The sequence below is a fragment of the Budorcas taxicolor genome, chromosome 2 (assembly GCF_023091745.1).
Source record: "Budorcas taxicolor isolate Tak-1 chromosome 2, Takin1.1, whole genome shotgun sequence".
NCBI classification, from domain to species: domain Eukaryota; kingdom Metazoa; phylum Chordata; class Mammalia; order Artiodactyla; family Bovidae; genus Budorcas; species Budorcas taxicolor.
This window is the reverse complement of record NC_068911.1, coordinates 91,640,411-91,667,716: the sequence shown is the minus strand read 5'-3', so window position 1 is coordinate 91,667,716 and position 27,306 is coordinate 91,640,411. Positions and strand designations below refer to the sequence as shown.

At 43.7% G+C, this 27,306-nt stretch overlaps 1 protein-coding gene across 1 annotated transcript in view; it reads left to right on the top strand.

The window, feature by feature from the left end:
- Nucleotides 1–235: 235 nt before the first annotated feature.
- The window catches only part of KIF5C (kinesin family member 5C), a 147,568-nt gene continuing 120,497 nt past the window's right edge, over nt 236–27,306 (top strand). The window contains exon 1 of the mRNA XM_052662602.1: nt 236–361. Within this exon, the coding sequence (XP_052518562.1) occupies nt 236–361 (126 nt within the window). The remainder of the gene's footprint in view (nt 362–27,306) is intronic.

Sequence of the window (27,306 nt, the reverse complement as noted above, 5' to 3'; positions counted from 1 at the left end):
GAAAGGCAGGTCTGCAGCCGGCTGGGCCAAAGGTTAATAGGCTGCCCACCTACAAGGTGTCGGAGCGGCCGGAGCTGCCCAGCCAGCCGAGTTCGCGATGACCTGCTGAGAAGCGTCGTCTAGGCTGACGGAGGCGGCCTTGTTGCGGGCGGTGCGGTTCTCAACCACTTTCCCTCGTTGTGCCGAACCGCGGCCCCCCACCCATCCTTGCGCCCCCTCCCTGCCGCCGGCCGAGATGGCGGATCCAGCCGAATGCAGCATCAAAGTGATGTGCCGGTTCCGGCCACTAAACGAAGCAGAGATCCTCCGCGGGGACAAATTCATCCCCAAATTTAAAGGCGAGGAGACCGTGGTGATCGGGGTAAGTGGCTGGGAATTCTGGCCTCCCTGATGCTTCGCGCCCCAGCCCGGCACCCCAATGCCCCAGGCCGGGCAGAGATGCTTTGGCAGCCCCTTTGGACATCCCTTGGGGGCTGCCCTCTAGGGTGGACTTGACGAGAATCCCCCACCCCGCAGTTCCCTCCTGGGCGAGTTGAGGGTCGACTGGAGGCCTCGGGGCGGCCCCAGGTGGCTGGGGTGGGGGTAGGGGGCGAGCAAGGGTTCGGCGCCGCCATTGTTATTGGGGTGGGGGCCCGGGTGGGTCTATTGTTCCCCGCCCTGGCCACGTCGCGTGGGTAGTGTGTTCGCGTTACCCTCAAGCTCAGACTCCTCTTAAAGTATGAGCTCTGTAACCCACAAATGATTCCAGGGATCGTTTCGATTTATCGAGCGCTTTGCCTCTTCTCACAGTTTTGGTAAAAGAAGGAAAAAAGCTACTGGAAAAATCCTAGCTTCTGCACCGAGCTCCCACAGCCGTGTCGAATTGGCTCCCCGCGGCGTTTCACCTTGCTCTGCACGCGGAAGGCGGGGGCTGGGGGAACACTGGTGGCCTCTCCCGGAGGCTTCGTATGTCTCCTCTTGCTTCCTCTCAACCCAGGCTGTCCTGACTTGGACCTCGAGTCTCACTCTTCCCCGGTGGGGCGACCCCCACCTGGTATCCGCAGACCCTCGGGTGTGTTTCATGCTGGACGGTGAGGAGGCTGTGCACCCGCCCGCATCTGTAGGACCAGGGGTCCCAGACGGAGCCAAATAGCCTCTGTACCCAAAGAACAAGTTACTTTGTGTGGCTGGGGCCCCCTCGCTTTTGATCTCCCTTCCCAAGTTTCCCCTCCCCAGACTTGGCTCCATTTCTGCACCGCGGCTGCTGGTGCGGGGAGGGAATACCGTTGGGTTTTAGTTCTTAAAGGAATATGTCAAATGAAATAAGCCAGCTTTCCCTGCCCCCACCCCCACCCTTCCCCCTCCTCTGTCCCCAGCGTGTGTAGCTGACGGTACCCTCTTTGTATGCGAGTCGCGTGGGGAGGGACCGAGTTAATGGGAGCCTCCCGATCCCCGCTGACACGTTCCTGGCAGCCTGCTCCAGGCTGCTGATGCAGCCTTCCCGGCCTCAGCATTGATTAAATGATGTCATCCCGATTACTGAGCATGCTCAGACTACCTCCTCCCTCCTATTTTCCCCCAGTGGCTGGGGTATTTAGGTCAAGTGATTGACAGGTGACAGTTTACTTAGGGTCTCTGCTGGAGTCAGGTCGACCCTTCTTAAGCACCAGAGGCAGACATTTGCCTGCCCAAGCAGTCCCAGCATCTTTGCCAAGGTTGTGCCGCAGTACCTGTGAAGGGCCCCAGGGACTAGCAGGTGCTGGTCGAAGCGGAAGGCAGGCTTTCTCCGTGGGAGACCAGAGGCAAGGTTCCGGCATTGCCAAAGGGCTTCATCGTGTACCTTCCTTAGAAAGGCATCTCCTCTTGAAGACCTCCTCTCCTCCTCATTTTCACAGTCATCAGAAAACCGTGACCCCCAAATGCTATGGGGGTGGTCGTTCATCCTGAGAGCTGACCTGTGAGGCCAGGAAGGAGGGGTTTTCTATCTGCTTAGTGTTAAATTGAAGGAAGGATGTATGCTACAATTATTGATGAGGACGAAAATTCTATACTTGATGGCTGACATTGGATAGTGATGTATCTATGGCCAGGACATGGGACGGATAGTAGCTTGTGGGTTACACATCTAAGCTGGGGTCACCCTACAGGCTGATTTGCTGTTTCCTGAGCCTGCTTGTGGTTTGGATAGAGTGGGGGTTACTGGGGACATCTAGCCCTGCCCCTTGTCTGGTAACAGTTTTTTAACCAATAATTGTTCAGTCCTAGAACACGTTCTGGTGACCCTATTTTTTCAGAGGTTTTAAAGAGAGGCTCAAGCTGTTTCTTTTCTTTCTCCTCCTTCTCTCCCTCCTACTCCACCTTCTTCCTTTCCACGCTCTTCTCTTTCTCCGTCTTCTAAGGGTGACATACCAGAACTAGTGAAGTGGAGTAATCGATCTTCCCTTTGATCTGTGTGCAAGGCAGAGATCTTCAATTTTATGGTTATCCTTCCTTAATTTTATGACACTGCTAAATTATATTAAACAAATGGTTGTGGATGTGAATACACATGTAGCTCTTCAACTAAATCTGGGGTAAATTGAAAATTTTTTATCTTTCTATAATCCTTTAATGAAACACTTTTCAGTTTTGTTTAAGATAAATTTTTCTTTGAAATAAAGCATTCATATAGAAAAGTGTTTTCATAAGTGTATATAGCTTTTCTTTTTTTATATAAACACTCCCGTAACCACCTGTTAGGCTAGGAACCAGACATTTTCAGGACCCCAGAAGTCCCTCCTAGTCACTAACTCCCTCTGCCTCAGAATAACTGCTATTCTGACTTTTAGTTTTTTTGTTTTTTTTTTAAGCTTTAGCTCCATAAAACCACACAGTATGTTCACCTCTTTGTGTGAGTTCTTGTGTTCAACATTATGGTTGTCAAATTGGTCCACACTGTGATGTGTGGCTGCCGTTGGTTCCTCCTCATTGTTCTGTAGTATCTTATTATATGAATATGCCACAATTTATTTATCCAGTAACTGTTGGTAGTAACAGTTTGGGTAGTTTCCACTTTGAGGCTAATATAGATGGAGCGGCTATGAACATTCTTTTATGCATCTGTCAGTGAGTTTGGTACAGAACAGAAGACTGCCAGATGCTGAAGGGTGTTGGGACTTGAGCTGGCATGTGCTAGGACCCTTCCCATTCCTACTTAGTAATGTGTAACTAAAGGAAGTGACCGTTCTCGCAGCCTGTATCACCCTTTGTCGACTGAGTAGAAGGCTCCCAGGTCAGTTCGGCTGGAACCAGCCCACCTGGCTTGAGTGCAGGTGGAGGCTCTCTTAGATGGGCTCTCCCCTCCTTCTTGCAGGGGCATAGATTGTGGGGAGGACCAAAGAAGCGCAGAGCCCAACAGAGATGAATGAAGAGTGAATTTCTGCGCAGGTAACTGTGAGTCCAAATTCAGAATCTCAGAAATTCTTTTTTGTTTTTGAAACTGGAGTGATTGTTTTTCCTTTAAAGTCTTGTTCATTTCTTGTGGAGATGTATGCTGAGAGGAAGATTTTGCAGGTGGGCTTCCTAGATTTCTCTTTTTTTAAGAAATGTCATCTTGAAGTGCATACTTAGTCACTCAGTTGTGTCTGACTCTTTGTGACACCATGGGTTGTAGCCCGCCAGGCTCCTGTGTCCATGGGATTCTCCAGGCAAGAGAACTGGAGTGGGTTGCCATACCCTTCTCCAGGGGATCTTCCTGACTCAGAGCTCGAACCCAGGTCTCCTACATTGCAGGCTGATGTTTAACCGCCTGAGCCACCAGGGGTAAAGCTTGAAGAGATTATCTCTATCATTCTTGCTTTTTTTCCCCCCTGCTCCTTTCTTTCCCTGACTGCCCCAGCCACAGTTTCTTCCACTGTGAACTCTTGCAGCCTTCATTCTGTATGTGATCTCATACTTTTTTGCCTTAGATTATCATTTTTTAATTTTTAAGAGATTCTTATTTATTTTACAGATTTTTGTTTATTTTCGGCTGTGCTGGGTCTTTGTTGCTGTGTGTGGGTTTCCTCCGGTTGCAGAGAGTGGTAGCTTCTCTTGTTGAGTACAAGCTCTAGCACAGGAGCTCAGTAGTTGCGGTGCATGGGCTTAGTTGCTCTGAGCATGTGGAACCTTCCCTGACCAGGGATTGAACACTTGTCCCCTGCATTGGCAGGCAGATCCTTATCCACTATGCCACCAGAGAAGTCCCTTAGATTATTATTAATTTTGATCCTGTGTCTAATGACATTGTAAAGCAGGTGTAGAGCCAAGACCCGTTCATGTTTTGCTTCTTGTATTTCTCAGGGTGTTACCCACAGAAGGCACTTAATAAATATTTATTGACCTCTTTGTTGAATCTAGAAATCTTTACCTTGGTGTATTTTAATGACTTTATGGACTTTTCATTGACTGTAGGCTGTGGGGAGTAGTTAAAAATAATTTTAAAGAGATGTGCTATGTGCTATCTCTTAAATGGCTTGGTAAAGAACTGTATTCAACCTTGTTAAAAATTAGGTCTGCTAATGACACTGTGATGAGCTAGAAGTGGAGGGTGGGGGTGAGGGGTACCACATTAATTCTTTCAGAGAAAAATATTGGATTTAGAGTATTTCTCAGAACACATCTTCATTAACTGCTAAAAATCCTGGTGAGTCCTCCATTACTTTGCGCTCTGCCTGTTGGTTTTGGTGTATCTACATTGATGGAACTCTGTCTTGAGAGAGTTCTCAGTAGGTTTCTTTGAAATGGACTTTCACATGTCAGTTTTCGGCTTTCCTCTTGTTTGCACTCCTGGGAAAGCAGGTCTTTTTAACCAAGGGTGCCTCCCCTGAGGCAGTGTAAGTTTTGACTTGTTTGAAAGCCAAAGCGAAATATTAGCCACAAACCCTGAGCTGGCCTGTGGCATGGAAAGTGGCCTTAGGCTCTAGGAGGTTAGATTAGTTCTGGTCAGTGGATGGGCAGGGAAGTCAGGGGTGGGGATAGAAACCAAATTCCAAGCCTGAGTTACTGTTGTGGAGATTATGGGCTGAAGATGTCAAGAAATATGGCTAGAACTTTTCTTTTTGTCCATAGTCATGATTCTTAAAAGCAAGAATATTTTAAAATTTATACAGAGTAAAATCACTATTTTTGGTTTATAGTTCTATTGTAGGGGATGTGAGAAATACATAGAATTGTGTAGCTATGCTGTATTCATTTTCTGTTGCTGCTATAACAAATTATCACAAATTTGAAGGCTTAAAATGATACAAATTTATTATCACACAGTTTCCATACATCATGTGGACAAAGAATGTCGCCTGCAGTTGGTGGTGCACCCTGAGGGGAATTCAGGACAGAGAGGATACTGGTTCTAGATAGTTAAGATGCATATCAAAGGAATGTTTTCAATTAGTCCAGACTCTTTCATCTTCCCGTACCCAGAAAAGCACTAAGACCATTAACTTGAGTGTCTGTTTTTCGTGATTAGCAGTGATCTTTGATGTTCCACTACTTCCACTCTTTTTTCTTTAACCTCCTTCAAAGTCTCCTGTATATCCTGGCTCCTTTCTTACTCTTTAGAACAGTCCCTCAGAGCTACCTGACAGGCTGCCATCTCCTGCTCTAATCCTCAGTAAATGCCTTAAATAAAACATAATTCTCAACTTTTAGGTTGTGCTTTTTTTTTCAGTCGACCGAAGTCCATCAAGTCAGCTGGTTTCCCTGCTTAGAGTCTTACAAGGTCAAGACCAAGGTGTTGACAGGGCCATGTTCTTTTCTGGAGGATCTGGAAGAAAATCCATTTCTTTGCTTATTCAGGTTTTGGCAGAATTTGGTCCTTGTGATTGTAGGACTGAGGTCCCATCCCCTTGCTGGCTGTCAGCCTGGGGCTGTTCCTAGCTGCTAGAGGCCACTCTCAGGTCCTGGCCATATGGCCCCCTTCCTATACCTGAAGAGCCAAGGGTGGGTTGATTCCCTCTCATGCTTCAAATCTCTTCTGCCTCTTCTTCCATGGCATATCTTTCTCACTGACTCCTCTGCCTCCCTATTCCACTTTTCAGGGCCCATCTGGTTACAGTGAGCCCCGCCAGATAATATGGGATGATGTCCCTATTATAAGGTCATCTGATCAGCAATCAGTTCAATTTGCAAATTTCCTTTCATCCTGTAACTTTCATATATTCACAAGTTTAGTGTAGACATCTTTTGGACCATTATTGTACCTACCATATACAGCCATACTCAAGATACAAAACAGTTTTATCACTCAAAAGAACAAAACCAAACCCCAAAAAATCTCTCATGCCATCCCTCTGTAATCAAACCTTCTCCCCTCTCTTAACCTCTGGCAACCAGATTGTCATAAAAATGGAATCATAAATTTAAGTATCTTTTTGAGATTGAGTCCATTGAGGTTTAGGTTGTTGTTCCATGTATCAATAGTTTATTCCTTGAAAAAAAAGTTCATTACTTTTTATTGCTTAGTGGTATTCCTTTATACAAGTATATCACAATTTGTTTATCCATTTGCCTGTTGAAGGACATTTGGGTTGTTTCCAGTTTGAGATGATTATGAATAAAGCTGCTATAAACCTTTACATATGGGTTCTTGTGTGAGTATAAATTTTTATTTCTCTTGGGTAATCAGCCAGGAGTGGGATTACTAGATCATACCATAACTGTATGTTTAACTCTAAGAAATGGCCAGTTTTCCAATGTGGCTTAAACTAAAAAGTGGTAATATTTTATGCCAGACTTTTTAAAGAGTATATTCATCACTGTGTCTAAGGGAATATTAACAGTAGTGTTTAATAGTGTGGAGATATGTTCTTCCTAAATTCAGAAGTGTTTACATCACCTGAAAATGAATTCGTGGTTTCCTGTAAACCTGCCCTCTGAAATCCTGGAATGAGTGAACACAAGAGAGTAATTATAATCTGGCCTGTGTCTTGTTTATGGTGAGCACGCGGTTGGTGTTACAATAAAGGATTGGGGTTGGTCGAGGCATCGCGAAGAGTCAGACAGAACTGCCTATGAATTCACTAGCTCACTGTGGGGCCTTTTTCAGGTTGCTTAACTTTCCTGGGGCTCAGTTTGGTCATATTTCAATTGGAGACAATTACTTAACTCACAGGATTGTTGGAATGAAATGAAATGAAGTGGTCAAAACAGGGTCTGGCACAGAGAAAATGCTCAGCATATGCTAATTATCTCTCACGTTTCCTCTTCCTCTGTAGGTTTCCTCATTTTCAGAATTAGCCTTGCCCCCGAAAATTACCACCCTTAATTCTGGCTAGCCACTGAAAACGCTTCTTGCATCCTTGTTTCCTAGCCACTAGTTCACGCCATTCTTGTCCGTGGAATTCCTAGCCTTCGGAAGGCAGAGCTCGGTTTCCATTTCCTTGCTATGTCAGCTGTTCCTGTTGTCTGCCGTGATCACATATTGGGGCGTGCACGTGCATGTGCGCTTGCGTGAATATCCTCTTCGTGTAAATGACGAGCTTCTTAGAAGCAGGAGCTGTTTTTGTTTTTTTTTCTTTAACATCTTTTTGCCTTTTACTGTCGTAGTCAAGTTGCTTAGTAAGTGTATCTTGATTGACAGTTCTGTCTTCCCCTGTTTTCTTGCCTAGAATCAAGTCTCGCTAAATGCCAATTTCTGCATTTCCTTGAATAACTTGGGCATCACTGGTGATTTCCCTCTGCCTCCACCTGTGCTTCCCTGGCCTGACTCCCTGGTTTAATGACACGGTTTTGCCTCCTTGACTTCTCTCCTCCCTTTAGAATAGGAAACTTCCCCCACCTTTGGGTTCCCTTTGGTACCTGTCTCAGATTTCTCACCTGTGTCTCCTTATTAAACAAGCGAAAACAAAACCACCTACTCCCTAATGGTTTCTCTTGAGTTAAAAAAGAATAGCTCCTTGACAGATCCAGTTTCACCTGATTTCTCTCAGGTTTTCATAAAGTCCTATCTTTGTGGCTGAGAAAGCTCCTCCTTTAACCTATTTGCTGCATATCCACCAAGGCCCTTTTATGAGGAAGAAAGCTGTTGAGTGTGTGGTTATTTGAAAATACTACAGAACTTGAGAGAAAATAGGGTTGTAAATTCATTCTACCATCCCCAACACCAAACTTGGACGCGAGGCAGACAGCCCAGGACCAACGCCCAGCTCTGTGACTTCTTCGCTTTATGTACTTGGACCCATGGCTACGCCACACTAAGTTCCAGTTTCCTGGCCTGTGAAATATGGATGATAACACTCTCCACCTTGTAGGATCCTTGTGATGGTTACATGAGCTGATGTGTATAGGTTGCCGAGTATGGTGCCAGGTTCAGAAAATGTACGCTGTGAGAAGACCCACAGTGGGTATTTCTCTGCACGCTTGTCAGATTAACGAGGCTTTAGAAAGCTTAAGACCCTTCGTAGATTCCCTGGTATCTTCTGGTTGTGCTAAAGAAAAAATTATTCTCACATTTGTAAACACAGTAAGGAAGACTATTATAGTACGGGTTGATACTGTTCCAGTCGGGGAGAGAAATCAGGGTCAATTTCAAGTACAAGGGGAGCAGGTTGGTGGGGCACATAGGTGGAAGGACAGTCACTAAGAGAGATGTGAAAAGTATGGGGGATTCTTGGTACAGGCAGGCCAGATATAAAGCTTTTAAGATACGAGCATTGAAGTATCTAGGGTGATGAGGTATTGATGGTGAGTGGGGGGATTCTCTCTAAACTGCTTTAGGAGGAGTCTTGCTCAAACTGGACTCTGCAAGGACAGACATGGAAGTCCAAGTTCAAGGCTCCGTCGAGAAGAGGGCTCAGAGGAGCCTGATTAAAATATGGTCAAGGAGAGAGTCTTGGTCGTTTGGAACCCAGATTCTTCAGAGGCGCATTCGAGACCTTCCATACTCTGGGCCCACGTACCTTCCTAGCCTCACCCTTTATCTTGTGTTCATCTGTGCTTCTATTCCCCTAGGTTTCTCAATGCCTGCCTTTCTCCACCACAGCTGACCACACCTGGGATAACCATCCCTAAATTGTACCTGCGCGGCATTAGACAAAACCCCTTGCAGGGCAGGAAGACTTATTGCCATCTTCAGTTCCGGAACTAGCACTTGGGACAGAGTAGTTGCTTAGTATAAGATGTCTTTTGAACGAAGTGAAAGAATGCTGACCCTCCTAGGCTGTCAGATGTCGAAGCCTGGGTTTTTTTCTTGGATTTTTATCATTGACCTCTGTCCAGCTCTGGTGACTTTTTCCCTACTTTGATCATCATCATGTTGTTGTTATTGTCTTGAAAGAATAGTTTTCTCTGGGGCTCATTGAAAAAAACCTCAGACCATACAGAAAAATATGAAGGATAAGGTAAAAAGCACTTTGAATTTTATGAACTAGAAAACATCATTTTTAACATCTTATTGTTTATTCCAGCTCTTTTCTACTTTATAGAAAACACACTTTGTTTTAAAATGAAGATACAGTTTTATAAAGTCTGTTTTGAAAGCCACCATTTTACTCAATGGTATACCTCAGACATCAGCATTTATAAAAGATTATATATAATTTCATTATGTGTCTAAAGTGAAAGTGAAAGTCTCTCAGTCGTGTCCGACTCTTTGCAATCCCATGGATTGTAGCCTGCCAGGCTCTTCTGTCCATAAAATTCTCCAGGTAAGAATACTGGAGTGGGTTGCCATGCCTTCCTCCAAGAGATATTCCCAACCCAGGAATTGAACCCAGGTCTCCTAAGTAATACTTTATTTTCCGCTGATACTCATTTGATTTTCTGTTTTCTTCTTCTGTTATAACCAAAGGTGTGATAAACATCAGTTTATCAGTACACATCTCTTTGTGTCCTTGCCCAGTTTTTTGTTAGAATACGTTCCTAGGATTGAGATTTCTGGCTAAAAGGATATAGCTGATTTTAAGGTATCCACAGTTTTTCAGAGGGAGCAGCTTAGAGATGGTGAATTGTCTTCTATTTTATATCGTCACTTCTTTGCCCACCCCATGGAGTTGGTGCCAGTTTGTTTCATAAGGCATCCCTTCATACTGGAGCTAAATTAAATTCTCACCAAGAGCGTGTACTTTGTCATGCACTGTTAACCCACAGATCCAGGACATGGCAACGCCTTCAGACTTCTAATGTAAACCGTAGGTTTTTGTAGGCCGTCTCTTGTCAGGTTCAGTATCCTAAAGGATGTTGTTTCTTGGAGGTCATCAAAAGCTAACTCTCTCTTGAGACAGAGAGAGATAGAGGTCAAGATTGTAGTCTTAAAGAAAACTAGGATGGATGTGTGCTTTCTTCTTGGAGGTAACAGTGAATGGCCTGTGATACCTTCAGGCAACGGTAAGTTGAGACGGGATATAATAGCCCCAAAAAAGCCCTGGAAAGAGCTTTTTACCCCCTTCTCCTTTGATTACTAGGTACTCAGAAAAAATATAAAATTTCAAGCATACATCAAAGTGGAAAGAATATAAGAATGTACCCCCATGAGTCTATCAACCAGTTTCAGCTATCATCAACAAATGAGCTAATCTTATTTTGCTATACACCTCTAACCTTTTCTCCCCAAAGTGCTCAATTATTTTAAAGTGAAATCTCACGTCATTATTTTATCCCTCAACTTTAGTATATGTGCTGCCTAAGCGAGTACTATTTTATCCCTAAACTTTTGATATCTCTAAAAGATCAGGACTCTTAAAACTACAATAACATCATCTCAACTAAAATGTGCACAATTCTGTAATGTCAAATACCCAGACAAATTCTCCCCATTGCCTCTTAAGTTTCTTCTACAGTTGTGTTTGCTCAAATCAGAATACTAGGTACCATTGACTACAAGTGTGGAGAAAAAGAAATGCTTGTACATACTGACCCTGAAAGAAGAGGGAGGGAGGCTTCTGCTCTAGAATCATGTGTGGCAGTAGAGACACACACTGAGCATCAGGGCTAATCAAGATTTCCAGCCTGTCTTCCTTAACAGTGGTCACATCCTAGTTATGCTTTTTAACAAACCAACTCCAGCATTGCAGTGTCACCCAGAAAAGCTGTTTAAAGAGCTGCATGCCTTATAGCTCTCCCTCACCCCTGAGTCTTCCATTGCTTTTGTTGACTTGCATAAATGTCAGGAAAGCAGGCAGACGTGTTACTCATTTGTCTTCCAAGCTCAGTACTCACCCTTATAAAATTGGGATGTGTGTGTGTGTGTTCAGTCCCGACTGACTCTTTGCGACCCCATGGACTGTAGCCTGCTAGGCTTCTCTGTCCATGGGATTCTCCAGGCAAGAATACTGGAGTGAGTTGCCATTTCCTCCTCCAGGGGATCTTCCCGACCCAGGCATCAAACTTGAGACTCTTGTATCTCTTGCACTGGCAGGTGGATTCTTTACCAGTTAGCCACCTGGGAAACCCCATAAAATTGTGGCCAAGTACATTTAGAGCAGTTCTTTTAGGTGTGTCTTGGTATGTTACTATTTACTATCTTGTCAGTCAATGAACACTCATCCTTTATGTGAATTGGATACAGGAACATAAATCCAGAGAGGCGAAGGGAAAATGTGTAGAATTCAGTGCAACAGAGTACGTTAAGGGAAAAGGTTTGAAGTTCTCTTTTTATGTTTTTTTTTAAAATTCCTTTTATTCCTTTATCCCCCTTTTCTTATTAAAGAAAAGGGAGTTGGGTTGGAGAAAAAGTGCAAATAAAAACCAAATCCAATGATTGATACTTTAACTTCTCTGACTACAGAGTATGGTCGTGAGAGCTGCTGATCAGTAATGTTATTTTAGAAGCATTTTGTTTAAAGAGCTTGGTTACACAATTCTCTGTTGGCAAATCTCAGGGACTCTCTGAGGCTCTCTGACAAGAGCCGTCTCTCCCACTTCTAGGTCTCATTTTGCCTCAAGGGGAAATGAAGAACAGCACGCTTCAGTCCTCTGAGGAGGTTACATCATAGTTTTTTTACTGAACGACCTGTCTGGTACCTCACTCCACTGAGATTATTGACTTTCATCTGGGAACCTGGGTAAATAACAACTCCATATGACGTCAGAAACTTGGGGGAGTCTTGGGGAAAGGGACTTCTGTTCTTCTTTCATAGCACCCGCTGCTCCATAGAGAGGAACAAATGCCCATTTGATTGGTCAGTGTCCAAACCTCTGTTGGTCCTGGTTACTGGTGGCAACATCCTGTGGGTAGCGTTCAGTTCCGTCCTGTGTCTGCTTCTGGTAAGCTGACCCCTGCAGGGTCTGGCTTCCTGGGCTGGCTCCCAGGGACCGGCTGTTTTTCCATCTCAGCATCACCCACTGCTGAATGGATAAGTAGTCTGGACCCACAGATTCAGGCCCATGTGGGCTGGTCTCAAGGTTCAGAACAGGTTGGGCTGTGGGAGGCTGGGGTGATGGGGTGAGGAAAGTAGGAAGACCACATACGCCTTCTTGCTGGAGACTGGCCAGGTTTGACATTGGGTTGACGCATCCTACCACCCATCAGGTGGTACTTGGATACCTGCTCCGTTCCTGTTCCTGCGTGGAGCAAACTCACCCGCCCAGAAGGGAGAAGACTCTTAGGGAGAAGACTCTTAGGTGAGGCTTTTGGCATTCCAAGACCCTTGCTGTTAACGTCATCATGATAGCATTGAAACTATCTTCTAACTACTAATAGTTTGTTTATATAATATTTGTGAAAGTAGGCTTTAGAAGGGAAGTGCTTAGCTCTTTAGTAATAATTACTAAACAACACAGCCTACTAATTATCTATTTTTTTTCCCATTAGCGTATAGTTGATTTACAATGTTATATTAATTTCTACAGTACACCAAAGTGATGCATATATTATGTATATGCTCACCCTCTGTGATGGCCCACACTCTATTTGTGGAGTGTGCTTTTCTCTGAATCTGAATAAATCCACTTCTTACCTATCACTTTGTCTCTCACTGATTTCTTTCTGCGATGAGACATCAAGAACCTGAGCTTCATTAGGTCCTTAAACCAGATACCATGGGTTTTAGCTGGGCTTGAGTCCCACCCACGTGGGTTCAAGTCCCAAGCAGGGTTTTGGCTGGGTTCGAGTCCCAGCCACATGGGTTCGAATCCCAAACAAGGTTTTGGCTGGGTTCGAGTCCCAGCCACATGGGTTTGAGTCCCAAACTGGGTTTTGGCTGGGTTTGAGTCCCAGCACATGGGTTCAAGTCCCAATCTGAGGTAAAAGGTTTCACTTTTAAAATGTTCTCTTTATCTTTGTTTTCTCTAGATTACTGTGAAGAATTTAGATTTGGGGGAAGAGGGCTGTTTTACGGATATTCTTCAGTCTGTGGCTTCATTTTGAAATATTCTAAGATTTAGAATACTTCTATGTGAAGTATTTCTTCAAATATTGAATCTGTCTCTTCTTCTCCCTCTTCTCTGGCACTACAATTATGTGTACGTTGGGATTTTAACTATGTACTATATGTCTCACACATTTCCTACCCTTTTAGGGGGCATGTGAGGACTTCTCAGGTGGCGCTAGTGGTAAAGAATCTGCCTGCCAATGCAGGAGACGCTGGTTCAGTCCCTGCGTTGGGAAGATACCCTGTAGTAGGAAATGGCAACCTGCTCCAGTATCCTTACCTGCAAAATTCCATACTCTGCACTGAGTTCACACTCACTGGAGAAGGAAATGGCAACCCGCTCCAGTATTCTTGCCTGGAAAATCCCATGGACAGAGGAATCTGGCAGGCTACAGTCCATGGGGTTGCAAAGAGTCAGACACGACGGAGCACACAGGATACACACACACACACACACACACACACACACACATTCTTTTTTATATTCTTTTCCATATAGTTTATCACGGGATATTGAATATAGTTCCCTGTGGAGGATATATTTTAAACAATATTTTCTGATTTACACAATTATCCAAACAAGTTTGTAAAGGGGAAAATGTACATCTATCTTGCTTTCTTAGTTCTATTAAAAACAAATATAAAGAGGTAACATACAGGTTAATATAAAACTTTAAATGAATTCTTTATTAGCATACTTCTCTTTATAAAGAGGTGTTTTTCTGTACTGTGGACTTTTTGGAGCTTCACTGCAATACTGTGCTGTCCATAATGGTAGCCACCAGGCTCATGTGACTATTAAACCCTTGAATGTGGGTTGTCCAAATTGGGGGGTGCAAGAGATGTAAAATATTTGTAAACTGGCTTTCAAAGTCTCTGTACAAAAAACATAAAATATTAATTTACTCTTTTTTTTTTTGGTATTCATTACATGTTGAAGTAGTAACATTTTGGATGTATTGGGTTAAATAACATTAATGAAATAAATGTCCCCTATTCTTTTTACTTTTTAAAATGGGACTGCTAGAAAATTTAAAGGTGCGTGTGTGGCTTGCATTTTTGGCTGGTGTTGTATTTCTATTGGTAATATATTTCTGTATCAGACGGCTGCGCTAACATTTAGATGCCAGCATCTTGATTGTCTTTTGCGTTTAGTAATTTTGGTTCCAGTCTGGCATATTGAGGGATTATTGTGTGCTAAGGTCAGTTGTGCTAAGCATTGTGAACTTGCTGTGATAAGTGAGACGAGATCCCTGCCCCCACCCCACCCCCACCCCCGACCCGCCAAAAAATTACTGTGCTGAGTGTCCAAAGAGAAGATGAAACAGCGTTATTGGAGTTAGAAAAAGAAAGGACATCCCACCTCAAGCAGGGGATCCTTTGATCCTTACCTTGAGACTGGGTGGGAGTCTGCTCCGCAAATGTAACATTTGTTTCTTTATCTTCAGTTGCTTTACAATTATGTGTAGACGCTTTGCAGATTTCTGTTTTAAATATTATTGAGAAAAGACCCGAGTAGGAACCTGTGCTATAGCCAGGCCTCTCTCCTCTCTCCCCTCATCAGTACTGTGCCGCCGCCGCTCCCGGGACAACTGCCCACCCTGAACTCTGGAATTAAGTACCAGCCATTTACAGCTCGTGTGTGATGTGGATTTGTATGCGTATGTCGTGGGTGACATGAGAACAACAAACGGTGAGAGGGTGCGGCGTCCTGGGAGAAAAATCAGCACCGTGCGCTCCTGCCGCCTGGCTCCCGCCGCAGGGCGGCTGCCCGGGGCGCGGGGAGCCGGGCCTCCGGCCTCGCCCTGCCCCCTGTGTGGTTTTAATTTCCGGCATGATGATCAATCTGCCGCGCACCCTGTCTCCATTCTGCCGCTAATGCTGGGAATGAAACCTCTTGTCCTGGAAGTGCATTCCCCTTCAGCACAGGCACCCTCTGATGCGGTCCCTCCCCCCAGCTGAACAAAAGCGCCGGTGCCCATTAGGATGTCAGGGCGGGCAGCGCTGCGGAGGGAAGAAGGCGGGGGAACGCTGCCTTTGTCGCTCAAGGTGCGCCTCTTCTTTGTCCTGGTATCTGAGGGAGAGGTCGCCTTGCAGGAGGGCCAGACAGCTCTTTGCAGAAGGAGCTGGAAACTCTTTTACACCCATTTATGTCCCTGTTTGTATGGGTTGGGACAGAACTGATTTTTCCTCCTTTGTCAGTGGCAGAACTGCCCTTTCACATGACGGTAACATGGAAGCATAGCACAGCAAAACCAGCCATGGTCTTAGCACCCTACATCATCCATGTTAATTTTCTAATATCCTCCTTTTCCTGCTCTTGGTTGATACTTAAACATTTTGGAAAATTAATGTATTTCCAACCATAGATATACAATTCTTCCTTTTTAAAAAAAAAAGAAAAGAAAAGAAGAACCAGAGCCTACTCCATAAGTGGTTTTCCGTGTTATCTTTATGGTTATAATGTTCAGTGGTGATGTAAGTGATAGATCACAGCTTGGTCATTCAGATCTCCTTTCCCCTTGCTCTGGGTGCTGGTGTAGTGATCGAATGCGTGCACAGAGCTGTTTTCTTTTGCCGAGTTATTTCTAGAGGATACCTTCTCCAGAAGTCAGTTTACTGGACACAGTGCTGTGAACATGTGAATTGATGCTGTCCAGTATTATCCTGTTGCTTCTATAAGGGTCTACCATCCCTATGGCCTCTGGGGATTTATGAGCTTCCTGTTTGGCAGGGAATTAATTTTTCAGGTAAAGGAGATAATCATTGGAGAGGGGGCTTACAACAGTACAGTGGTCTGGGATTCTTGGGTCTTGGGTTTTGTTCTGGTGTTTGCTCTGATTTATATGAATTTTAAACTAAAATTGTAACTATTCAGTGGTCTGTTTTAATTTGGAATATTGCTGTCAGTGGGCACTTCTGGGGTCAGGCTGGCGATTGAGGAGTCTCCTGGTCCTTATAGATGAAGGCAGGACTTGGAAGGGTAGCAGTACTCTACCTCCCAACATTCATCAGAAAAATTGTTTGGAGGTGGTGATTTATACTTATGTTTAACTCAGGGTACTTCTCACGTGCTCACAGATATAATTATTCAAATATGCTATAGCAGTGAATAAACCACAGACCTTCTCTAACCTAACAGCAGCACATGTAGGGATACATTTTGCTGGATGACTCGGGACATCTTGTAGGCATCCATCCTTCCAGGAGGTGTGGTGACACCTCACAGAAAGCATGACTTTATGCTTTGATGGTTCTGTATATCCAGGCACCGGCATGCTCTTCAGGTCTGTGGTAGCCCTCTAACCAGGCTCACCATCCTGTGGGCATCACTGACAAACCCAGCACTGGAACGTGAGAACCTAGGCAGGGTAAACGAAAAAGACCTTGATTGCTTCTTACTTGCATTGTAATACTCTTAGAAAACAATCTGTTTGTTCTTCACTCTATGTAGTCTTTTGAACACTTTAGCTAAAATCTTCCAGAAGTTCCGTTCAGAGTATGTCAGTTCTCTGCTCAAAACATTTAAGGACTCTCCTTTGCTAAAATAAATATGAATTCATCAACTTGTTCCTGAAATTTGGCAAAACTCTTCACAATACGTTCCTCCAGCCTTTCTCAAACCTAACTATACTATATGTATCCCGAACTCAGTCTGAGCTTTCACTCTTTCAGGCATTTGTTGGTGAGGTTCCCATCTCATGGAGTCCCATTCTGATTTTTTTGTTCTCCTGAACTGCTTTCTCACCTTAAAAATTCACCAGGAGGCATTTCCTTGTCTCTAATCTTGGAATTACCACATTTAGATGTGAGCTCCTTTCCAGGTTGAGGTCTATTTGATTAATTTTCTTTCTTTTTTTAAAAAACAGTTTTATTGAGGCATGATTGCTATACATTGCTTGATTTATTTTCATACTCTCAGCATATGATTCATAATGGGTGCATAGTGTATGATGCTGTGTATGAGTGACACTGAAAGAGTATTTCTTGTGGAGTTATTGTTCATTTTTATGATTGTTTTTATTTCATTGTGCCCCTCTTCCTTTCTCTGTCAGTCTTACCTGAGGACTAAACATGCCCACATGTTTCTTTTGTGAAATTTTACCATAATTGGACCAAACAGTGAACAGGCATTCCTTAGGTACACGGTCCATTTATCCAACCTCAGCCAACTCACTGTCTAGTAGGAGATAAACAGAGACACACACAAATAATGGCAATGTGGCTAAAAAGTGATTGAAGAGTGAGTGCGTGAGTGGAGTCACTCATTCGTGCCCGACTCTTTGTGACCCCATAGACTGTAGCCTGCCAGGCTCCTCTGTCCATGGGATTTTCCAGGCAATAGTACTGGAGTGGATTGCCATTTCCTTCTCCAGGGGATCTTCCCAACCCAGAGCTTGAACCCGGGTCTCCCGCATTGTAGACAGACGCGTTACTGTCTGAGCCACCAGGGAAGTCATCGAGGTTTATTGAACATGAAACACCTTTAAGGTTGGGGCAAATTTTGCAGTGTTTCCATTTTCCAAAGGAAGAGGTTGTTTTATATCGAATATCCAAACTGTTATGTTCTATTCAGCTATTCAACTGTCAGAAGCAAAAAGGAAAGAAATTAGAGATTCATTAAGTACAGAAAATGATTGCTTTCAAACAATTTTCTCTTCTTCTAAAATGTAGAAGCCACATGTAAAACACTCTTTTCTTGATTTGCAACTTACTAGTCTTACAAAGTTATTTTAATATGAACTGAAACCTGGTATCATAAAAGGGTCCAAGAAATTATAAATTGAAGACATTAACATAAATGAGCCATACTAAGAATTCCATTGATAGTCTTCAACCCTGGAAGGGAAGTATCTGTAATTTACCTAGATTGCCTGAAAGGAAAAGAAATAAGAGACTTCCTTCCTTAGATGCCTGTTTCCTGGCATTTTCCTAGTAACCAGGTTATGGAGTGATTGAATTATTAATATAATCCCATAGCTGTTATTTTCATTTCAAAAGAGTAGGGTTAATTCCAGCTGAAGCTTACCTTTCAAATAAGTTTACCCGTAATACATTTAATAAATCAATACTGAGCCATATGGTCTGTGGCCCCTACATTGGGAGTACAGAGTCTTAGCCACTGTATCACTAGGGAAGTCCCTAAAATTGCTATTTTTAACTTAGGGTAACTCTGTGATGTGAATGTCTGACTTTGTTGTCCCATAAAATGAAGATCATGGCATCTGGTACCATCACTTCATGGAAAATAGATGGGGAAACAGTGGAAAACAGTGTCAGACTTTATTTTTTGGGGCTCCAAAATCACAGCAGATGGTGACTGCAGCCATGAAATTAAAAGACGCTTACTCCTTGGAAGAAAAGTTAGGACCAACCTAGATAGCATATTGAAAAGCAGAGACATTACTTTGCCAACGAAGGTCCGTCTAGTCAAGGCTATGGTTTTTCCAGTGGTCATGTATGGATGTGAGAGTTGGACTGTGAAGAAAGCTGAGCGCCGAAGAATTGATGCTTTTGAACTGTGGTGTTGGAGGAGACTCTTGAGAGTCCCTTGGACTGCAAGGAGATCCAGCCAGTCCATTCTGAAGGAGATCAGCCCTGGGATTTCTTTGGAATGAATGATGCTGAAGCTGAAACTCCAGTACTTTGGCCACCTCATGCGAAGAGTTGACTCATTGGAAAAGACTCTGATGCTGGGAGGGATTGGGGGCAGGAGGAGAAGGGGACAACAAAGGATGAGATGGCTGGATGAGATGGCATCACGGACTCGATGGACATGAGTCTGAGTGAACTCCGAGAGTTGGTGACGGACAGGGAGGCCTGGCGTGCTGTGATTCATGGGGTCGCAAAGAATCGGAGAAGACTGAGCGACTGAACTGAACTGAACTGAACTGAAGTCACCCTGGGGCTGCGTGCTCTAGGGAGAGGTGTGACTGGTGGGGAAAGCCTAGGGTGTGGGTCAGTAGAGATGAATCAGGCCTTGACTTTATTGCTCTGAGGGCATCATTTTGGGCAAATTGACCAATTTAACATGTCCGCAGTGAAATAGAGATGCTGAGAAACCTGGTGGATGGGAGTGAAGGTGAAATGATACCGAATGTGAGAGGATTTTGCACTCTGTACCTGCGGCCCCCACTCCTAGCCCCCTCTGCATGTGGTCCATGGTGTGAAGCCCTACCTCTTTCCTAGACCTCTCTCCTACCAGACATCCTGTCCAGTCTGCACAGGAACAGAGACCTTCAGGCATCTAGGTGGTGAAAAGTCCTAGACTGAGCAGCTTTTTCCAGTCTGAAAAAGCCAGAGTTTGTTAATTCCCCTGCAGCTAAGTAGGCTGGTTCAGCTTCTATGTCCTTGTAACTTCAGTTTGTGTCATTAAGATCACCACCGCACCATTTATTAGATACACAAGGTCCCGGGACCCTGTGGAATGAGTATCTCCTGAGACAATCCCCATCCTCTCTGTGGAAGGCAGAATAGTAACCCCCAAGGATGTCCATTTCCTAATCCCTGGAGCCTAAGTGTTATGTTATTTAACAAAGGAGAAGAAGGTTGCAAATGGAACTGAGGGGGTTACTTAGTTGACCTTAAAATAAGGAGATTGTTCTGGATTTTCCCTATGAGCCCAGTGTAAACAAAGGTCCTTAAATGGGGAAGAAAGATACAGAAGAGTCAGACCAGACAGATCACATCTTGAGAGAGACTGGAGTGGACTCAGCTGGTCGTGGCTGCTTCGAAGGTGAAAGGAGAGCATGAGCCAAAGTATGCAGGAGGCCTCTAAGACCCGGAAAAGGCAAGAACACGGAGCCTTCAGGAAAGAAGTGCAGCAGTAACCTTGCCATTTGCCCAGAGAGCCCCAGTGCAGACTTCTGACCCAGAGAGCTGTAAGATGATAAAGCTGTGTTGTTTTAAGCCACTAACTTTGTGGTAATTGGTACATCCCCAATAGGAAATGAATACACCATCCCATTTTTAAGTTTTTTACAAACAAAATGCACATGTATTTGCCAGAAGTGAATGTAAGAAAAACAGTAATATTTGAAGGGTGTATTTTCATATTGACAGTAAAATAGTCAACATTCAGAAGGAAATTTTGCCTGAAAGGGAGTTGTGTACAATCCTTCTAAAGTAAAAGAATTATACTAGGTGCTTGCTGTATAGAATATTTATTAAATAGTATATTTTTCAGAATTCACAATTATTGACCTATATAATTCTTTTGACAGGGAAGCATTTCAAAATTTTTTGAAAAAGATTCAGTGGCAAAGCATATTCAGCTATAGCCTACCGTTTCCCTTTATTTATGTTTCAAGACTTGTTGCTGCTTTTATTGTTAAAAACTCTTGGCAATTTCAGCTTGTGGATAATTAAAAATGGAAACCAGGTGAAGTAAAGCAAATTAAAAGGCATTTATTTTATTCTCTTGAATGAGAACATCGTGGACATGCATGTGCTTTGCATTGAAATGTTCGGTAATTAATAGGCACTTACGTACAGGCTCCTTAAAAACTAGTTCAGTGTATTTCCTCAGCCAGGTCATGGGAATCTCTTTCTCCTGAATTCTTTGAGGTTGGGTCTCCCTGTCTCCCCTGTAGCCTCGTGTGTAGCTCCTGCTTTCATGGCTCAGTGTAGGATGCCCCCGGGGCACCGAGGCAAGAGGATGATCTCGTCAAAGAACAAGTGAGCTTTACAGCCACTTCATCCTGCCCTACTTCACGCTTGGCTCAAACCAACACAGAAACAATTAAGGTTGGTAGCTGCCCTAGAATCTGGCTGCGCAGTCAGCTTTATTGAACCATTTTTCTACTCTTCAGGTACCTTGTTTGATTATTCCTTGGAAAGCTATTCTGCTGATTTTGTGGTTTTTCCCTTTTGCCTTCTCTGCAGCTCAATTTCCAGTATTCCCCAAAGATCTCTCTATTTTGACAACACCTACTTCTCAGACCTCAAAGCAGATGGTTTTCCTGATGATTTATCTCCCCTCATTCTTAAACCCACATCATTGTGGACATTCTTTGTCCGATACCCTGCCTAGATTCTCCATTCTCCATTTAAAGTTTACAGTCCAGTGATCTAGTGATGCAGAGAGTGCCTTATCTGGAATGTTTCATGCTCATCCTGAGGAAAACCTCTGATTTGTTTTCAAAACCTTGGAAACCAATTTTGAAAATGTCCCTCATTTTTCCTTTCTTCAGCAAAGCAGGCAGCTGACACAGTGGGCCCTCCCTGTCTGCCAGCAGAATCCTGTGAGTGGCCCTTCCCCATCACAGGGCTGACCCACCTCTGCCTCTTTACAAGCTTCCTGCCTCCTCTCTGACGGTTACTTTAATTGTGAAGTTTGCATTCAGTCATTTCCATAGCAACAGTGATCAGGGAATTGATAGTTTTACTTTGTAATTACAACCTGCCTTGGGGAAAGGGTTTAACAGATATCTAGTTGGTGCTTTCTCAGTAGACACTGGCGAGACATTGGTGATAAGGAAGGGAGCTCATGCTTACAGACCAGGGGAGAAAGATCATTTCAGAGGCTGTGATGGTGCAGGGTTGGAGGGCAGGTACAGGTGTGGGAGCACAGAAGAATGAACTTAGCTCTTGAAATTCATCTCTTGTCTCGTAAGAGGAACACAGTATCTTATGATTGTTATGACATGAATGCAAAAACATTGCATCACAGTTACAGAAATCAAAACTGGTGGTTATGAGGTAGGGTTGACTAGAAAGGAACACAGTGCAGGTGACCTATTATTTTGTTTTAATGATGGTTACACGAGGGTACATGATTGTCAGAATCAATTGGTGGAATATTGGAATATTTCAGATCTATGCATTTATTATATGTAAATTAAGTTTGTTATAAGGCAGTGCTCTGTGTACTAATATATGGAAAGATCTTCAAGATGTATGAGGTGAAAAAAGCAAGGTGGTCCCACTGTATTTCATGACACCTGGAGGGTATAAACGTGCCCCAAATTAAAAAACAAAAGTGAGGTGGGTACAGGTTTAGATCACACACCACCTTTTAAGGCATAAAGAGGGAAAACTAAGAAGCCATGTTTGTCTGCTGCTTGGTGAACAAGAACTCAGGAAGCCAGGTGGGGAGCTGGTAGCAGTGGCTGACTGAGAGGTGAGGAGGTGGAGAGCAGCTAGCATCTGGGGGGTGGAAGGCAGGGTCGTGAGGAAGATTTCTCACTGTACTATATACCCTTTTGTGCTTTTTGTTGTTGGAACCATGTAAACATTTTTCTTATTCAAAAAATTAAAAAGAAAATGCATTGAAACAGGACTAAGAAGGTTTTAAACTGAGAGATAAATGGTTTCATTGTTCTTTATAGCAGGTTATTTACCAATTGAATGTTTTTAAGCAACTTTCAGTGCTGCTTTGGCAGCTAGCCCGGGCATATGTCCCGCCCTCATGCCAGGAGCCCTGTAGCAGGCCCCTCTCTGCATATTGCCCCATCCTAACTCCAGTCCTGAGAACCTCTCCCCATCATTCTCTTTGGCCCCGAAGAGAAAACATTATTTGCCATCTGGATAATGACTTATGTGAGACATGGCCTCAGTTAGTCTTTTTTTTTTTTTAAACACATTTACAAAGCCAGTATCTTCTACCGTATTGTATTTCTACTTGGAACAACTACAAGCTTTGCAATCCCATGGACTGTAAGCCTGCCAGGCTCCTTTGCCTATGGAATTCTCCAGGCAAGAATACTGGAGTGGGTTGCCATGCCCTCCTCCAGGGGGTCTTCCCAACCCAGGGATCAAACCCAGGTCTCCTGCATTGCAGGTAAATTCTTTACTGTCTGAGCCACCAGGGAAGCCCCCAGTTATAAACAAGGTATTCTTTTTAAACAAGATTTCTGGCTTGAATTAGGTAGGGTCTTCTTGCCTCTCCTGTGGGTGGGCTGGGCATGGAGGTGGCCTCTTTACTGAGCTCATTCTTTCTAACAGTCAGAATTGGGCCTGGACAAACAAATCCTGGCCCTCTTACATTTCAATGCCCCTGTCTTATATGAGGAGGCTGAGCAATACCTTCTCTGGTTGATAGGCCAGTGGGAGCGCCATTCACAGGCCTGGATTCCACCTCGGCTGGTTTGTTTCATTTCTTCTGGTTCTGAGTTCTCCTCCCAGTGGTCCTACAGGGGGCAAGACCAAGATAACTGCTAACTGCCAGAGTATCTTAATAAGAGCCTTGCAGTCTTTGTTCCTGTACATTTCTTACCTTTCAAATGAAGATGCTGCTAGTTTTTCTTCTGGAAGCCTGGAAGGAATGGAGATATTTTTGGAGTGCTTATGTATTCTGACGAAAGACCTTATGAGAAAGAACATCTCACATGGCTTCTATCTATCATTGTTTGGATGTTCTGAACCTTCTCCCCACAGATGAAATCTGTGTACTTAGCTGTTTAGATATAAATGTCTTATCAAAAGAACCTAAGTAAAAATAGTTGTTGGCCCCTGCTGAGTTTTAGTTCCATGCATCAAGCTTGGGTTTCCTGCTTATACTGTCATCCGCAAAAAGGCAACGCCTGTGGACTGGCAGTGGAGCGCTGGTTTGAGAATTGTGCTTGAGCTGTATTGAGCTCTGAGGGCAAGCATGCTGTGATTGATTAGTGATGTCTGCCATGGGAAAGAGATGGGACGTAGTTCAAGGGACAGGCATAGCTTGTTATTTGTGTTTTGCAATAAACCACTTCACATCGTTGCATTTTTTTTTGCAAATTGAAGGTCTGTGACAAACCTGTGTCAAGCAGGTCTATCAGTGCCATTTTTCCAATTTTCTCTGTCATGTTTTGATAATTCTCCCAACATTTCAACCTTTTTCATTGTATTGTAATGTTTATGGTGACCTGTGATCAGTGATCTTTGATGTTACTATTGCAAAGAGATTATGGCTTACTCAAGGCTCAGATGACGGTTAGCATATTTTAGCAATATTTTAAAATTAAGGTATATACATTGTTTTTTTAAGATCAATGTTATTATACAGTTGGAAGACTTCACTGTAGTATAAACATAACTTACAGGCACTGAGAAACCAAAAAATCTGTGTGACTCAACTTAATTGTGATATTGCAATTGCAGTAATTGTGACATTGCTTTTTTGAGGTGGTATGGAAATCCTATGGATCCTGTAGAATCCAACCTACAATATCTCTGAGTATGCCTATATTTGCCAAGCTCGCCTTTGTTGGCCCTGCCCTAGTTGTTTTTTTGTATCTTATATAGTGCCTAGTGCTTTTTACTAAGTGTGTGTGTGTGTGTGTTAGTTGCTCAGTCATGTCCTACTCTTTCTGACTTTATGGACTATAGCCCGCCAGGCTCCTCTGTCCATGGGATTCTCCAGGTAAGAATACTGGAGTATTCATTCTGTTCTCCAAGGGGTCTTCCCAACCTAGGGATTGAACCTGGTCTCCTGCCTTGCAGGAAAATTCTTTACTGTCTGAGCCAGTTAATGGGCCAGTTTACTAAGTATATATTCAATAAATATTTGCTCATGTTACTTTTTTCTTTTTGAGTTTGCTTTTCTAGAAATATGATTATCCAAATAAACAAGTGTATGCATGAGATCAGGGTGACTGACACTGATACTTACAGTGTTTAAGTAGCACAGTACAAGGAACAAAGGTCTGGTTCTGTGCCGTTCTCCCTCCTTAAATGAACCTTGGCTAAACTCCTTTGGTTCATAGTTTGAGCTCTGTGTGGTAGATGTTGGCCATCTCCTCTAACAGCTCCTCAGCACATAACACATACTTATTACAGTTAGAACTGGACATGGAACAACAGACTGGTTCCAAATAGGAAAAGGAGTACATCAAGGCTGTATATTGTCACCCTGCTTATTTAACTTATATGCAGAGTACATCATGAGAAACGCTGGACTGGAAGAAACACAAGCTGGAATCAAGATTGCTGGGAGAAATATCAATAACCTCAGATATGCAGATGACACCACCCTGATGGCAGAAAGTGAAGAGGAGCTAAAAAGCCTCTTGATGAAAGTGAAAAAGGAGAATGAAAAAGTTGGCTTAAAGCTCAACATTCAGAAAACGAAGATCATGGCATCCGGTCCCATCACTTCATGGGGAATAGATGGGGAAACAGTGGAAACAGTGTCAGACTTTATTTTTTTGGGCTCCAAAATCACCGCAGATGGTGACTGCAGCCATGAAATTAAAAGATGCTTACTCCTTGGAAGAAAAGTTATGACCAACCTAGATAGCATATTCAAAAGCAGGGACATTACTTTGCCGACTAAGGTCTGTCTAGTCAAGGCTATGGTTTTTCCTGTGGTCATGTATGGATGTGAGAGCTGGACTGTGAAGAAGGCTGAGCACCGAAGAATTGATGCTTTTGAAGTGTGGTGTTGGAGAAGACTCTTGAGAGTCCCTTGGACTGCAAGGAGATCCAACCAGTCCATTCTGAAGGAGATCAACCCTGGGATTTCTTTGGAGGGAATGATGCTGAAGCTGAAACTCCAGTACTTTGGCCACCTCATGCGAAGAGTTGACTCATTGGAAAAGACTCTGATGCTAGGAGGGATTGGGGGCAGTAGGAGAAAGGGACGACAGAGGATGAGATGGCTGGATGGCATCACGGAGTCGATGGACATGAGTCTGAGTGAACTCCGGGAGATGGTGATGGACAGGGAGGCCTGGCGTGCTGCGATTCATGGGGTCGCAAAGAGTCGGACACGACTGAGCGACTGAACTGTTCATAGCATCCCCAATGAGTACTTTAAAATATTTCCAAGGCTTGTCAACCACATGTAGTTTGCCATTTAAAGTAGTAGTATAAATGGCTAAATGTATTGACCAGATGTCATGTACCCAAGTAGCATTTCAAGCATTTCATGTATTAGCTCATTAAAAAAAAAAAAACTTTTTATTTTATATCGGAGTATAGCAGATTAACAATGTTGTGATAATTTCAGGTGGACAGCAAATGTATCCATTCTCTCCCAAGCTCCCTTCCCATCCGGTCTGCCATGTAACATTGAGCAGAATTCCCTGTGCTGTACAGTAGGTCCTTGTTGGTTATTCCTTTTAAATATAGCAGTGTGTACACTGCGGATCACAAAATGCCTAACTATCCTTTCCTCTCATCCTTCCCCGCTGGCAACTATTAAATTTATTCTGTAAGTCTGTGAGTTAGTTTCTATTTGGTAAATAAGTTCATTTGTATTGTTCCTTTTTAGAATCTATAGGTAAGGGGTGGCATACAATATTTCTCCTTCTCTGATTTACTTCATTAAGTATGACAATCTCTAGGTCCATCATTGTTGCTGCAGATGGCATTATTTCCATATATTAGCTCACTTAATCCTCACAAAGTCCTATGAAATAGTTATTCTTATCTTTCCAACTGGAACTCAGAGAGGTTAAGTAGCTTGCCCAAGGTCCCACAACTGCTGAGTAGTATAGCCAGGTTTTCAGCTTTAGGCAGTCTGATATAAACCTGTCTAAACAGGGAGGTGTGCTGAGCACTTGAGCAGGAGGCACAGACCTGCATGTTCTTGGGAAATTTCTTCTCTGGGCCCTGACTTCCCCATGTATACAATGCCGGGTTGGATGGGGTGGCTAAGATCCCTCCACACTCTACCTTATTTGATTCTGAGTTACATACCAAAGATATTGTTGAGCCATGCTGGTGCATGCATCTGTGCTCAGTTGGGTCCAACTCTTTGCGACCCCATGGACTGTAGCCCAGCAGGCTCCTCTGTTTATGGGATTTCCCAGGCAAGAATACTGGAGAGGCTTGCCATTTCCTTCTCCAGGGGATCTTCCCAGCCCAGGGATCAAACCCACATATCCTGCACATTCTTTACTGCTGAGCCATCTAGGAAGCCTCAAGCCACCCTACTCAGTTCAGTTCAGTCACTCAGTTGTGTCCGACTCTTTGCGACCCCATGAATCGCAGCATGCCAGGCCTCCCTGTCCATCACCAACTCCCGGAGTTCACTCAGACTCACGTCCATCGAGTCCGTGATGCCATCCAGTGATCTCAT